Below are 16,644 nucleotides of genomic sequence, written 5' to 3'. Positions count from 1 at the left end.
TGGCTGGAGGTAGCAGGAGTACATGGTGTGAGTGCGTAGCGTCCACCCCATCCCCATCCAGCCCTCTAACTCTCCTACTCTATCTCTATTAAAATATGTAAGTCACCTATACACAATGGACTATTTTATTTTAAAATGTTTATATTCCGCCTATAGCAATAAATCATGCTAGGTGGATCACAAGAACAAAATAATAATCATATATAATATATACAATAAATTTAAAGATATAAATATAAAATCAAAATTCCTGCATAAACACCAAACAGCAATGTTTATCCCTACAATTTATAGGCCTGCATAAAAAGATAAGCTTTCAATTGTTTTCTGAATACAATGTCAATAATGGCATGCAGGGCTACAGGCGAAGAGTTCCACAATTTACAGTGCTAAAAATGATCTCAAAAGTGTCTCTTGCAGACATGCTGTTTTGATTGTGAGGATAATAAATCATCATCAGATCTCAGGATGATTTGCCAAATAATTGGGACCCCTGATTTCAAAACCTTATTTACTAAAATGTATAATTTGAATTCAATCTGCTACCTTACGGGGAGCCGGTGAAGTTCCCGTGACCTTGGGGATATATAATCCTAGCACATATCGCCCGGTACCAGGCCGGCTACAGAATTTTCCCATACATGGACTGCTCTTAAGGAAGTTACAGGCAATCCCAAAAACAGGGAATTGCAATAATCAATAGTGGACAGCAAGAATGCTTGGACCACAGTCCAAAAATCATTCAAATCCAATTTTAAATGTCAAGTTTAAAATATCCAGATTTTAAGACATGTTGCATATGATCATTAAAAGTGACCCTGGTATCAAATATAAATCAAAGATTACAAACTGAGTCTTTCAATGAAATCGTATCTCCCAACATGGAAAGCACACTTACATTACGTTTAGCCAGGTAACCAGGTTCTCGTGAAACGCAAATTGCTGCAGTTTTATGTACATTCAAGATCAAATGGTTTTCTTTCATGCAATCATTAATTAGTTGGATACTCACTTCTATGTGATTAAGGGCAGCTCTAAAATTTCCATTAACTACAAAAAAAAATAACTAAGCAATGTACATCATAAAAATAATATACAAAAATGAGACAAACATCAAATAGAAAATCATTACCAACAGCAGCAGCATAAAACTCAAATTAAGAAATAAAAAGACAGATATCAAAGAGAATATGCCTGCTTAAAAAGAAACATAGACAAGTGATTTTACACAGTTTGTTTCATATTGCTTAGCCCAAGAATTAAGAGGCAAAGAAACCAAAGTCCGGCTATATTATTTATGAACCTGTCCCCCAAAAACATGGCAGCATCCTGCACAGAATAGCAATTATAATCCTATACAGAAGGCAAGGGGATATCTGCACAGAATGGCAGCCTCCAACCTTAATTACCTTGCTGGACAGACTGGATGGGCCATTTTGGCTTTTATCTGCTATCATTTATTAAGTTAGTAGCTGGAAATTAGTTTAAAAACAAAATGATGGAAGGCTGTGGAGGAACAGCACCAAACTCATCGGGCAACCGTGGGGGATTTTCCACTCTCCCCCTCTTCCCTCTAAGGTGCCAATATCATCTTTCTGTGCCCTTTGGAGCCCTATAAACTCAGCAAGGCAGCAGTGCTTAGTTGCGCACCTCTTATCTAAATTTTTCTCTCTTTGAACTGTTATTAATGGGGAGGAAGTAAAAAGTCAAATCATCAAATTTACCCTCAATTGCAACTTCATTTCTTGGCTCCATGGATGCCCATGTTCAAAGACCACCTTCTACTCAGTTGGATATGAGTGGCAACGGGGCAGAAGTTTCTTTAAGCCCTGTTCAACGGATACTACCTCCTCTCAGATTCTATGGCCTCAGACTCTGAACATATATCTCCCGCCAGAGTGGATCTCTCAGGTTTGCGGGGTCTCCCAGTCCCAGTGTCTCCGCCCCACATCCTACAAGAGGTGAAGGTAGGAGATGCTTCAGCCAAACCTGTTAATATATCTTTGTGGGACATTTGGTATGTAACAATACACACTGAAAATACTTTGGTGCAGGCATTATCCCAGCTATGTGATTTGTTTCAGCTGGTGCTTCATCCAAATTCTTATTATATGATCAGTGCTTCCAAGGAATGGAACATCAAGTTTCTTCATTAAAGGACCAAACTAGTAAATTACAAGCCACACAGTTAATTACCATCAAGGTAACAAACTGGAGTCTTTTGAGAACTTTACTAGGTCTAAACATTTGAGGATTTTGAATTTTCCTAAAGTTAGGCTCCTCTCTCCTTTTGAGTTATTCAAAAGGTATATTATTTTGCAAATTGTTCAGGATAAGGAAGTTTCATTATCTAAATGTTATCTTCCAGATTTTAAAAGGGTTTCTAATGAGGTGGAGGGTGGTTTGGATTTGTTTGTACCACTTAATAGCACTGAATTAACTGAGTTTCTACAGACTTCACAGAACACTGCCACTAGGGCTACTCTTATTGTTTCATTTATCTTGGATGTGGACAAGGAATTGATTTTGAGATGGTATTTCAAATATAAACAAGAAGAATTTTGTGGCCAGAGAACAAATTTTCCCTGATGTTGCTAAAGCAACACAAGCTAGGAGGAATTTATTTCTTCAGTTAAAATAGCGAGATCTAGATTTACATGCACTTTTTATTTAAAATGCACTTGTAAATGTTTAGATCAATTTCAGCTAAATAAATTTGTGTTTCTGGATCCAACTCACTTAGAACAATTCCTGAATGATAAGGCGGGAGCTGGAAATTAGCTGGAGGTGGATTAAGGAATACGTTCTCCATGATACTTAATGTTTGGCATTCCTTTATATATTGTTTTCTATAATCCTCAGTCTTCCATATTGGGGACTTGAAATAAGTTACTACTAATGGATATATTTCATTTTATGATATATTTGAATCGTATGTACTTTCCTTGTGCTTTAATGATTAAAGACTAATGAAGACTAACTTTAAAAAATAAAATGATAGTGTGCTGATTAACAATTCAACAATACCAGCATTTAACTGTGAAACATCAACTTCATGTCAAGCAGACATTTCACCTTGAATGCCTTCATCAGTAATATCAGAGAGCACAACTTTACAGACAGCTCCCAGGGACAAGAGGAATGTGCTCAACAGCTAGATTTTCAAAACTGGTTTCCTAACATGCTACTAAAAAAAAAAAAATCTATCTGATCCAACTGGGCTGGATGCTAGGCTATCATTCTAAATAGCAACTTAAAAGCATACTAACTGATGTACCTTAGGGTGTTAGTATATTTTGAGTCAAGAAAGACACACACAGCCTTTGGCCATCTGCTAAATCCAAATAAGAAAGGAAATCAATTCTCCCATGAAATAAATACGATATCCCTATCCTATGAAAAGCTGTCGGCTCTTCCTTTTCCGAAGGGTTTGCATATAGGTTTATAAAATGCTACAGTTGTAGAACGAGCTGGATAAAGACCCTACACAGGTATAATGTACTGTTATCGTTTCGCAACAATTTACAGAAAGCTAGAAGCGGCCTCGGAGACACGGAAGAACTTAGACTGGGGCAGGAAAGAAGGGGGAGGGGCTATAGCGGCAGTGCCCCCTACAGCTCAGGATGTGCATCCTTCCCCTCGGTTCGGTTCTCGATTACTCAGCCTGTCACCGTGCGTCAGGAGGCGTTCTGGGCCTGTACGTCCCCGGCCAAGCCCGGGCCTCAATTTTTAACTCTTAACACACCCCAGAACGAAGCGAGAGACGAAAAAAAATTAAGACAGTCATCTGTAATTTAACAAAGATATAATGCACACCCTTAATAATGATAGGGAGAGGCCAACAAACCTGTCAGGTATTTTTTTTTTTTTTAGGGGACGGGGGGCTTTTTTTTTTTAATGACTCGCCCGTATTTGTTCGCCTGCTGCTGCTGCTGCAGGGACGTCGAAGAAGCTCTGCGCAGCACCGCACAGGCGGCCAGGGCTCCCGCTCCTTCCCTGCAACTCCTGCGGGAAACTGAGCACGACACTCCCACAAAGCACAACAACAACAAACGCCCGGTGCCGTCCCAAATAGGTACAACACCTCCCCAAGCCCCCAAGAATGAGCCCTTCACGGTGGGGGGGGGCATTTAATCATGAGAGAAAAGTCTTCTAGCCCCAGCTTTCCCTTCTTTTTTCCACTCCCAAGGATCCTTCGCAGATCCTGAACCGAATCAAAGATGAACGATGCCAGCGACTCCTCTCCTTTCCCCTCACCCCCATCAAAGAGAAGGAACCCCGCGTCGGCCGCTTTGTAACCCCCAGCATTTATCAACTTTCCGTAAAGCCTCTGGCAACTGTCAACCATTTTAGAGCTTCCCCCAAATCCTAACCACAAAAGCGGAAACATCCCCCACAATCCTACCCGCGCAACCCCCCCCCCCCCCCCCCGAGGGGGAGCAGGTGTTCAGCACCTACCTGACACCAGCAGCTGCCCTCCATTGTTGGAGAACTCGATGGCATTGACACAGCCGAAGTGGCCCAGCAGGTCCTTCCTGTAGAGGTTCCTACAGCCCTGCAGCCTGCGCCGCTGAAAGTCGCCCTTCAGCAGGGGGTCCCCCTCCAGGCCCCGGCGGCGCAGGAAGCCCACCGCCGACCTCATGCCGCAGCCCGCCTTCCTTCTCATGGTGCGCCCCCTCCAGATCGCATGCGGCGGCGGCGGCTCCCCACCCTCGACTCACACGGTCATGGGGGTAAAAGGGGAGAGAGAAAGTGGGGGTGGGGAGAAAAGAGGTGGTGCAGGCAGACCCTGGGCCGCGCTCGCTGCTTCCTGATTTCACCGGGCCCCTCCTCCGTCAGCAGCTGATGTCCCCCGGCCTTTTCCCTGCCTGCATTCCGGGGCCGGCGGCGGCTCCTGGCTGGAGCAGGCGGCGCTGCTACTGCTGCTCCGATCCCTGCTGACAGAATTCGGAAGTGCGAGGCGTGTACGGCGACGCCAATCCCTGCCGGCCCCCGCTTCCACACTGTGGCGTTTGAACCCGCGTAACGTTCAGGTCACCGGCTGCCCCCCTCCGTGCCCAGGCCCCAGCGTTCGAGGAGAAACTACCCCAAAAGTTGACAATCTGTGCCAAATAAAAGAAACGGATCACGAAGGCAAGGTGTGCTGTGCTGGCTGAGAGCAAAAGGCTCGCTCCAGATCGCCGCTGCGGAGGACCCAGACAGGAAAAGTTCCCGAGTGGCCATCCTCTGTGGTCACACCTCCAGAGCCGTACTGGAGCCCGGGCTAATTCGCGCCTGTAGCTGCCAGGGTACTTTTGCTTCTGCTCATCTATTCTTTGCATGTGTTCTTATGTACAATCCTTGGTACCCTAGGATGATTGTCTTCCACGACTAGCCTATTGCGGGGCCGAAGAGGACTGATGTACACGTTTTCCCATTTTGTGTTTATAATATAACTATAGGTCAACCAACAACAAAAAAAAAAAAAAACCCGATATTTTTATTGGGACTAAGTTAATATATTTCTTGACTAGCGTTGGGAAGTTAACACTCGACCTCAACTCCAAACATTTTGTGTCTATAGGAAAAAATGTAGTCCCTGCTGTGACACAGGACCTACAATATAAAAAGGTTTTTTGTTTTTTTTTGGGGGGGGGGTGTGATGGTGGGGGATACCATTAAGTGTCACTTTCCAGTACAGTTATGGGAAGCTTAATTACATTAATATTCTCCTTCATAGTTAAATGATCATAGCAACTGCATTTTCTAAGATAAGCCCTGCACTTTCATAGTAATAATCTATAAGAACCATCATGAGTAGGCACAGCCCTGTACAAAATAATACCTTCCAATTTCCATGCTTAACTGAGCTTACTTTTAAAATTCTAATATGAATAAAATCATGCGATTTCTCTGTTACTCCACTTGGACATTTAGAAAGAAAGATCAACAAGTTATTTACACTTTCAAATAATAGAAGGACTAGGGGGCATTCCATGAAGTTAGCAAGTAGCACATTTAAGACTAATAGGAGAAAATTCTTTTTCACTCAATGCACAATTAGTGCAGTTAGTATAGCTGGGTTCAAAAAAGGTTTGGATAAGTTCTTGGAGGAGAAATCCATTAACTGCTATTAATCAAGTTTAGTTAGGGAATAGCCACTGCTATTAATTGCATCAGTAGCATGGGATTTTCTTAGTGTTTGGGTAATTGCCAGGTTCTTGTGGCCTGGTTTGGCCTCTGTTGGAAACAGCATCCTGGGCTTGATGGACCCTTGGTCTGACCCAGCATGGCAATTGCTTATGTTCTTATAGTGATACCTTTTTTGCTGCACCAATTTAAAGCATGTGTGACTAACTTTGTGACCCAATAGACTCTAGCTTGCAAACTCCTCAAACATGCATTATTTTAGTCCAGTAAAATCATATCACCTAGAACTTGTTTGTTGATCTTTTTCTAAATTCACAAATAAAAAGATTAAACGGTCTTTTTATGTACCAGTGACTTTTAGAATAGCTTTGGTTTAATCAATCTTTCTCTTGCTGTTACAGTGAAGTGAAATGACTTTGCACTATAGAATTATTCAGGTTTTGGAACTCTGGCTTTACTTTATGTACTCAAAAATAAATAATACAAAACCTCAGTTTCCTTTCTGCAGCTATATTAATAAAACAAATGTCTTGGTGGTGTCTTTTGAGGTTGGCATTTTGGAGTGTTTGCACTTAAGGAACAATGTAGGGGCTTATATATTAAAGATTTTCTCCCATTTCATGGCTATGAGACAATTCTTAGTAAATAAGCCCTAATGTACAGGAGTATATTCGGGATGCTTTGAAATTTTAGAGCACAACTGATTGTTAGGGGATTATACCCTCAAGTAAATATTTTGGTGTTTATGCCATTTTTGGAGTACCTACAGATGCTCTGTTTCATGATGGTACATGTTGACAGTTTGAGATTCAGTAGTTTTACAGTGTAGAGAGATAGAAGAAAGTTTCAGATGAAACTACATAAGGATATTACAAGTAGAAAATATATTCCTTTTCTTCATGGAATACCTATTCATGTCAGGTATATACATATATATTTTTTCACTTTGGGCAATTTCAGCTGGATAGCAGGTCATTTTTGCAGCTGTTTTTCCTAGCAATATTGTAGTTATGTAAATATCTAGATCATTCCAGAAATTCAATAAAATATGTATTTTATTGAACTTCTGTAAATTGTTAGTAGGCCTTTGGCCTAGAATGATCTAGATTAAATATTCACATAACTTCTACAATATTGCTAGGAAAAATAGGCTGCAAAAATGACCTGCCTTTGGTATACAGCCATAATTACCAACAATTAGAAAAAAATCCATACTCATATCCAACTCATCTGAACCTCTCTCTTATAGAGGGGCTGAGTAGTCATTAGTGCAATTACTATCCTCTCAACCAATTAACTAACCCACCCTCTCCTCCTAGTCATATGGACATAAATTCATTCATTTTTATAAAGGTGATTTGATTTTTAGACTACCCTTCCAAACAAAAGAATATTGCAGAAGGCAGAGAACAGTCATAAAACAAAACTAAAGAATCATTTTAATAAAATCCAGACAATAAAAGCTAACCATAAAAACATAAAAGGGTAATACAGCCAACACAACTGAAAAATACATAAGACCAATTAAAACATAAAAAAAATCATATAAGCTCAGTAGTATCAGCTAGAAAAAGAACTAGAATGTGGAAGCACATTTAGACTTTGATTTCAGGCTCAAATTTAAATCTAACAATAAACAGAATAAAAATATTCTAAAACATTTTCATATTATAAGCAGATGTAAATCAGTACCAAGTCTTTTTAAACAGATTTTAATAGCAGATACAAACAAGCACCTGCCTCCTAAAACTCAAATAATCCCTAAAGAGTTTCAGAGGGAAATACAGTCCATAGTTTTGGTACTGCCCATGAGTGCTTTATTACACATCCCCTGTAGTTTCACTTCCTTAGACCATGGAATCTGAAGAACTGGCTGGGTTGACCTAAGGGACCTCATGGGTACACAGGGCACCAAACAGTCTTTCAAATATGACAGTACAGAGATGTTTGGCACTCTGAAAGTCTCCATTAATACCTTAAATTGAACTAAAAAGTGATCTAGTAACTAACGAGGTTACATAGTAGCATAGTATTTTCGGCAGAAAAAGACCAAAGGTCCATCCAGTCTGCCCAGCAAGCTTCCCATGGCAGCAACTGCCACTTCGTGCAAGTTACCCCAAGGTTCTTTGACAACTGGACTAATGCAGATTCAGTATTACCTGAAGCTTCCTGGCATATTACAGGTAGACCCATATACAATCAGTGACAATAATCTTTCCTTGATGTTACCAAGTCAAGTCTTGTTTCTGGAAAAATGGATGAAGCTGAACTGTACACGGGCTACAGTACTTATTACAGTTGAGACTTAAGTGGTCATGCTCTATTTATTTAAAAAAATTTCTATACTGTCGTTTAGTAATATACCATCACAATGGTTTACATTTCGGCACGAAATAGGTTGGTTAGGTTTCTAAGTTATCCATGGTGTGCCAATATTTTACGGTTACATAGTTCAGTAATATACTCTAAATGAGAGATGGGTTGGGGTTACCATTTATATGATTTTGGGATAATCATGTGTATACTGTTTCAATTTAATATTTAATAATGGGTAACAAATAAAATTGTCAATTTTCTGTTTGTTGGTGACTTTCAGCTGGAATCTTTGGGAAATTTGGAACTTAAAAAGTTTTAGACAGAGGTAAACTATTGGGGTATATTCTTTATTTTATATATTTAAATTTTATATTCCACTTTCGCACTTTTTTCAGCACTTCAAAGTAGTATGTGTTTGTTATAAAAAGCAAGACAAAAGGTAGGTAATAGCTTAGAGTTTGTTTGTCTTTCCCTCATCCTTTGATTTATAGGCAAGAGACACTTTCACATTAAAAATCATTCAGTCTTTTATCTAAAACACAGGATTGCCCCAGCCTTTATCAAGAATCGAATTATCCCCTTGCAGGTCCCTACCAGATGAATAGTGAATATACTAATACATTTAAAGGACTCATTTACAAATCCTACTCCCTTAGCAACCTAAACGTAACTAAGAACTCAACAAAATTAAGATGAAAGCAGCAATGCAGCAACAAGAGGGAGGCCTTCCAGTCTTCTGCATCAAGTATCACATGTATGATTTTGTACCCACCAGTGAGAGGTTATATGTGTGCATCCAGTGCAAAGAACTCCTGGCTTATCCAAAAATTTGAGGTCCATCCGAGGAGGTGAATTTGAGTAGATGTGGGATTTCTTAGCTTTTCTTAAAGCAGATTCCATGAATACCAATTGATGTGGGAGCTGAACCACCCCAAAGCCATGATACTTATCCATCCTGTATTGATATCCAACCTCCTTTGTGGCTGTGCTGCAGGTGATGGGAGTTTACCACATCTTCAGCTGCAGCTCATTCAGAACTTTTGTTGAATGGTAGAGTACCAGGTTCAATGGTGAGACCAAAATATGTAGGAGGCCAAGAACCTCCAGATAAGGATCTTTCTCTTCCAGGAGAGCTCCCATCTCCACAAATTTCGAGTAGGTGAGATCCTCTAGTGGTGACACAGGTTCTGGGGGATCCAGAGTGGGCAAGAAGGAATACCACTGGAGACCCCTTTCAAGTCCAAAGGTGAAGGCATAATGTCCCAGGAGCCTCTGCATGAGGATGGATAAAGTGTAGATGCCACCAATTGATCTGAAGGGGGAAGGCCTCCTGTCCCCCAAATTCAAATGGCTTGACTCTGCTACCAATGAGCAAGAGGAGGAGAAATCACACAACAGAGGCTCTGAAGATGCAGGAGCCTCCTCCAGCAAAGGTTGAGCATTTCACTGCAGTGGCAAGGGGGCTAAGCTGGAAAGCAGAGGTGAGCAAAACTCTTGACAGCCAGGGAGGTGAAGAAGGTTCTCACCATGGCTGCCACTTGGTCATACAGCTGGATTGGTCTTGGATCAGAGGGGAGGGCTGGAATATCTTCCTCCAAAACCAAAATCGGAACTTGTTCTTGACCTGAAGACCTCATGAAAGAGAGAAGCAGCATAGAGCATATTGGGTCTGGTGGCTCCAAGTGGTACCCATCCCCAACCAACTTGATAGAGGAGAGGAGATCCACACCAGGAGGAAGCTGAGTCAACCCATCCCACTCACCACCAGGCCTGGGTTGAGACGTGTGGAGCTATGCTGTTGTAGTTGTACCCAGTTCTGGGCCCTGATGCACTGGTATCAATGCCATTGGTGCTGGCCTCCCCTGTCCTGAATATTTAGAAGAGAACGTCCTAAAGTGCATTGATGAATTCTGTGATGATGACTTGGTGGATGGAAGAGCTGAGTGTGATTGCATCGATGGAACAGGGTACAAGTTAATAGGAGCAACTCTGGTGCCAGTGGATTCACTGGCTTGCACTGAGAGTGCAAGCCAGTGAATCCACTGGCACCGGAGTTGCCGATGCATCTCCATGTATTCTATGCTTCTTCGATGCCGTAGAGTCGGCCAAGTGATGGCACCGCTTCCTCAACTCAGCAGATTGGCTCCTGCTGCTTGACCCATTGCTCCAAGTTATTTTATCCCTGTTAAATGTAAGAATCCATGTCTAAGAATTTGCCTTTATGCCCAATGATTTTGTACTTTGTTCATTGCTATTTATGTATAGCTATGTTTATAGTTCCTGCTATACCTATTTATTGATTCTGTTGCATCTATTTATTGCCTTATTGACTCTGCACTGCCTAGTCAGTTTTATCCTCTCTCCCTGTTTTAGCCTCTCTCTTCTCAGTTACCTGTAAGGGCTCTGCCCAAAAGTTAATTATGTAATTTGTATTTTTTCTGTTATATGTAAGGGCTCCGCCCAACAGTTCCTCTTTTTTGTAAACCGATGCGATGTGCGAACGGATATCGGTATAGAAGAGACTTTAAATAAATAAATAAATAAAATAAGAAGTGATCCACATCATATGTGGAAAGTGATGTGCTGAAAGCAATGATGCTCATGCTCAATCTCATTCCATTGGAACTCAATATCCTGTTTCGGCCACATTTACCCTCCAGACTGGTGAGATCCACTTATAGAAATGTTCAGATTACTTACCTGGTAATCTTGTTTTCCTTAGTGTAGACAGATGGACTCAGGACAAATGGGATAGTATCCGCGTGCTAGCAGTTGGAGACGGATCTGACGTCAGCACAGGGGCGTGTATATATCCCCACAGGAAGCGCAGCTGTTCAGTAATCTTCCTTGCAAAAGCTGTTATGGATGTGTGTACTGACGCTCAATGAAAAGTAAAGAAAAAAGTGAAAACAGGCCTCCCCTGACCGATTGACAGTGGCCGGAGACCGCCAGCCTTCCCAACCGGAAGGCGTGGATATAGGCAGAGTGTACGCTCTTAGGAACACAAAAGTCAAAGGCGTACCCGGAATCAGAGAAACCCATGGACACAGGCAGCTGGGCGGGATGCTGAGTCCATCTGTCTACACTAAGGAAAACAAGATTACCAGGTAAGTAATCTGAACATTTCCTGGCGTGTAGCCAGATGGACTCAGGACAAATGGGATGTACCAAAGCTTTACACCCCGCCTGGGCGGGAGGCTGCCTGAGGACCATGCAGTACCGCCCTCGCAAAGGCCGAGTCCTCCCTGGCCTGGACATCCAGACGGTAGAACCGAGAAAAGGTATGGAGGGAGGACCATGTCGCCGCTTTACAGATGTCCGCCGGTGACAGCATCCGGGATTCAGCCCAAGACGCCGCTTGGGCTCTGGTAGAATGAGCCTTAACCTGTAGAGGCGGAGCCTTCCCAGCCGCCACGTAGGCGGCTCTGACCACGTCTTTAATCCAGCGGGCAATGGTGGGCCGAGAGGCCGCTTCACCTTGCTTCTTCCCGCTGTGTAGGACGAACAGATGGTCTGTCTTCCGCAGGTCTTGAGTCATTGTCAGATACCTGGGCAGCAATCTGCCGAGGTCGAGATGGCGTAATAAACGGCCTCTTCAGATTTCTTCAAACCTACCGTGGTAGGCAAGGATATGGTTTGGTTAAGATTGAAACTGTGAAACCACTTTAGGGAGAAAGGAGGGAACCGTCCGAAGATGGATAGACTCCGAAGTGATACGTAGAAAGGGGGTCACGGCAGGACAGCGCCTGTAGTTCAGAGACGCGGCGTGCGGAGCATACGGCCAGCAGGAATACCAACTTCAGGGTTAGAGACCGTAGAGACAAGCCCCGAAGGGGTCGGAAGGTGGATCCCGCAAGGAAATCCAGAACCAGATTAAGGTTCCAGAAGGGTATAGGCCATTTTAGTGGCGGACGAATATGCTTGACGCCTTGCAGGAAACGAGAAACATCAGGGTGCTTGGCGATAGTCTTGCCACCTCTCCTGGGTCCATAGCACGATAGTGCCGCTACCTGAACCTTGATGGAGCTGAGGGAGAGACCCTTCTGAAGCCCCTCCTGCAAGAAATCCAACACAATAGGAATAGTGGCGGCATGTGGACTGGTGCCATGAGAATCGCACCATGCATCAAAGATTCTCCAGATCCGTACGTAGGTGAGGGAAGTGGAAAACTTGCGAGCCCGGAGGAGTGTAGTAATCACAGGCCCCGAGTAACCCTTTTTCTTCAGTCGAGCCCTCTCAATGGCCAGACCGTAAGAGAGAACTGAGCCGGATCCTCGTGCAGAATGGGACCTTGACGTAGAAGGTCCCGGAGAGGAGGCAGGGGGAGAGGCTCCCCTGCCAGCAGGCGTCTGAGGTCCGCGTACCAGGGTCTTCTCGGCCAGTCCGGGGCCACCAGAAGAACTAGGCCCTGGTGTGACCGAATCCTGTGGACGAGGGCACCCAGTAGAGGCCACGGGGGAAAGGCATATAGAAGAGTCCCCGGAGGCCACGGCTGGACCAGAGCATTGATGCCGTGCGAGCACGGGTCGCACCTGCGGCTGAAGTATCTGGGTACCTGAGCATTGGACTTGTCTGCCAGTAAATCCATGGCCGGGATCCCCCAGTGATCGACAATCATCTGGAAAGCTGTGGGGGACAGCCGCCACTCGCCTGGATTCAGGCGTCCCCTGCTGAGGAAGTCTGCTGTGGTATTGTCCTTCCCGGCAATGTGGACGGCGGAGATGTCCCGCAGATTCGCCTCTGCCCAAACCATGAGTGGGGCGATTTCCAGAGATACCTGTCGGCTTCTGGTTCCGCCCTGACGGTTGATGTAGGCCACCGTGGTGGCGTTGTCGGACATCACCCTGACAGCTCTGTGCCGCAGCCGCGGAGCGAAACGAAGGCAGGCCAGTCTGACTGCCCGGGCTTCCAGGCGATTGATGTTCCATGTGGACTCCTCCCTGTTCCAACGTCCTTGCGCAGTGAGTTCTTCGCAATGTGCTCCCCAGCCGCTGAGGCTGGCATCCGTGGTGAGCAAGATCCACGAGGGCGAGGACATCCGCGACCCCCTGCTCAGGTGGTCGGACCGCAACCACCACCGCAGCTGGGTCCGAACATGGACCGGCAGAGGGAGGCGCGTGGAATAGGCTCGGTGATGGGGGCTCCAGCGAGAGAGCAGGGAATGCTGTAGTGGTCTCATATGGGCTCGTGCCCAAGGCACCACGTCCAGAGTGGAGGCCATGAGACCCAGAACTTGCAGATAATCCCAAGCTAACGGCCGACTGGTTCCCAACAGATACTGGATACGCTGCCGAAGTTTCAACTGTCTCTTGGACGTAAGACTGACCGTGGCCGCCCGAGTGTCGAACCTCACCCCCAGATATTCTATGGACTGGGAAGGCTGTAGGCAGCTCTTGCTGAGGTTGATAACCCAGCCCAAGCTTTCCAGAAGGGCGATCACCCTGTCGGTTGTCCGCAGGCTCTCCGCTCGGGACTTCGCCCTGATCAACCAGTCGTCTAGGTAGGGATGGACCAAGATCCCGTCCCGCCTGAGTGCCGCCGCCACAACCACGATCACCTTGGTGAATGTCCTCGGGGAGGTGGCCAACCCGAAGGGGAGAGCTCGAAACTGGAAGTGGCGGTCCAGAACCTTGAAGCGGAGGAAGCGCTGATGATCCGGATGTATCGGAATATGAAGATAGGCTTCGGACAGGTCTTGGAAAGCACGCTGAACCAGCGTGCAGGCACTCCAAACTGCTTTGGAGACGGAAATTACTGAACAGCTGCGCTTCCTGTGGGGATATATACACGCCCCTGTGCTGACGTCAGATCCGTCTCCAACTGCTAGCACGCGGATACTATCCCATTTGTCCTGAGTCCATCTGGCTACACGCCAGGAAATACCCTCTTTGCCCCATCCATTAAAACTTCTTTAAGTAAACGAACTCTGTCCACTTCTGGCCCTGCGCAATGGAACTCTCTTCCACCAGAACTCCGGCTAGAACAATGCCCTATTACCTTCAAAAAGAGACTCAAAACTTGGCTGTTTGAACAAGCTTTTCATTTATGCAGATGATCTTTCTAGTACATCACCCTACATACCAACAGACTAGCTCTTAGGTTAGCACCCCAACTCTGCAGAAGATCTATCTAATTATGCTCCTTTTCACCCTTACCCTAAGTTAATTCATTATGCACTCAGATCTTTAGCCAGTTAATATCTGGCCTCACGAAAGAGCCTATTATTTAATTGTTGCTTTGTTCCCTGTTCCATTGCTCCAAGTTATTTTATCCCTGTTAAATGTAAAAGCATTCTTACATGCTAGTTATTGTTATACTGTAAACCGAAGTGATATGTAATTTTCTACATGAATATCGGTATATAAAAGTGCTAAATAAATAAATGCTTCAAGGATGACTCCTGTTGCATTGATGCATTGTGTATCGACTGCAATGCATCACATCTTTGCTGTACTGATGCACTGTACAGTCATCATTGCAGTGCATGCTATTGGCACTGTTGCATCCATTGGTCTCAGAAGGTTTCGATCTCTGTGCCTCACCTTTCTTCCTTCTCTCTCAAGCCTTGGGAAGATGGCTGCTGCCGCGTCTTCATGCCGCTCTCTCCAGCGTCCCCGGAACGGCAACGGCGATGGTGTTCGCCATGTTTCTCCTGAGGGCCTCCTAGAGTGCGCGCGCACGCCACCCACGTCTTTATCCACTTCATGGCGGGAACCTTGGGGGCATCCACTCCGAGTGATGTCATGCCATCCGGGTATTTAGCCTGCCCTTCATTTGCTAACAAACTGAGTTAGCAAGGATCGTGAATGGATTGGAACGCCTCCAGCCTAAGCTGCTCTGCCACTTCCTTGCTGCCGCTGGAAGCTCTCTCTGCCCTTTGGGGGTCTTTCATCTCTAACCTGGGTACCCGCTCCTTGGGGGGCCCTTATGCTTTCTTTCAGGTGCCTATCTGGGATACAAGGTACTCGCTCCTCAAGGGCCTGCTCTCCCTGCCTTGGTGCCTGCAATTCAACTACTTCTGCCTGACAGGATCTCCATCAATACAGCTATCTACTTCAGTGAGTAATCTAACCTTGTCAGTTTGTCTCACCTACAGCTCAGCGCTGGGAATCTACATCCGGGGCTTCCTCTACTACCTCGCGCTGCCTACCATCTATTCAAGTGTGGGACTGGTCTCCTCTGCTGAGGATCCTTGGACTGCTTCTACTGGATTACCTCACTACTGCCACCCCCTGGCCAGTGTCTCCAAGCTGTATAATAAATACAGTCCTCTGTGTCTGTGTGTATAGAGTCTAGGCTAGTACTGCGGTTCCTCACGGGGCTCCTCCCCGTGGGAGTGGCCATCGCTGTAGTATCCAAGAATTCACTCCAACACCTCAAAACCGTAACAGGAACCAGTGCATTGATGCACCGTATCCAGACAGTGCTGATGCATCTCCATGTATTCTATGCTTCTTCGGTGCCGTAGAGTCGGCCAAGTGATGGCACCTCTTCCTCAACTCAGTAGATTGGCTCCTGCTGCTTGACCCAGTGAGCTGAACAGGGGAGTTTTGGAAGCACTCCAGCTCATTCCCTTATCCAAGGAGGCAAAAGACTCTGCACTGTGGGTAGATTGATTGCAGCTCCTAAAAGACTTACATAGCTCCTCTATCCGATGGGCCCTAGACCATTGAGAATGTGGGGAGATACTCCCACAGGCATAGCAGTCATGCTCTGGGCTGAGACAAATGTAACAAGTCATGTCCATCAATGATGGACATGATGTTAGTGCATATGCAGGTTTTGAACCTACTCAGAGTGCCCTTCTTCTTGCCAGTCATTCTCAGAGCAAGTGGTAATATCTCAAAATCCTCGCTCCAACTTTTTTTTTTTTAAGTCGTGCTTAAAATTGCTGTTGTAGGATAGCAAGAATAGGAGAAAAAATGAACAGAAACACAGTAAGCATGTATTGCTCAGCCAAAATGACTGAGGCAGTTCATGAGGTAACTCCCACACATGCTAAGTAGAGTTTAAAGCTCTACAAGCTAGGAGAGACGGCCGTATCGTGTTATGCATGTGTTCTGGCTAATTCAGCCTGCTTATTGAAGGAAAATGGCTTTGCAACAGACTCGATTTGATCTTTTTCAAATAAAGTGATTAGTGCCTACTGTACCTCTGATAAATTATATTTCAGGGGTCTAACAATTCATATGGCAATCC

The 16,644-nt window shown here is 44.9% G+C and overlaps 1 protein-coding gene across 1 annotated transcript in view; it reads right to left on the bottom strand.

The window, feature by feature from the left end:
• The window catches only part of DCAF5 (DDB1 and CUL4 associated factor 5), a 188,779-nt gene extending 183,447 nt beyond the window's left edge, over window positions 1-5,332 (bottom strand). Inside the window, exon 1 of the mRNA XM_029598805.1 lies at window positions 4,459-5,332. Coding sequence (XP_029454665.1) covers window positions 4,459-4,666 — 208 coding nt within the window. The 5' untranslated portion in view covers window positions 4,667-5,332. The remainder of the gene's footprint in view (window positions 1-4,458) is intronic.
• Between the last annotated feature and the right edge of the window lie 11,312 nt (window positions 5,333-16,644).

Source organism: Rhinatrema bivittatum, chromosome 4, assembly GCF_901001135.1.
Source record: "Rhinatrema bivittatum chromosome 4, aRhiBiv1.1, whole genome shotgun sequence".
NCBI classification, from domain to species: domain Eukaryota; kingdom Metazoa; phylum Chordata; class Amphibia; order Gymnophiona; family Rhinatrematidae; genus Rhinatrema; species Rhinatrema bivittatum.
This window is presented reverse-complemented; position numbering and strand designations above follow the sequence as displayed.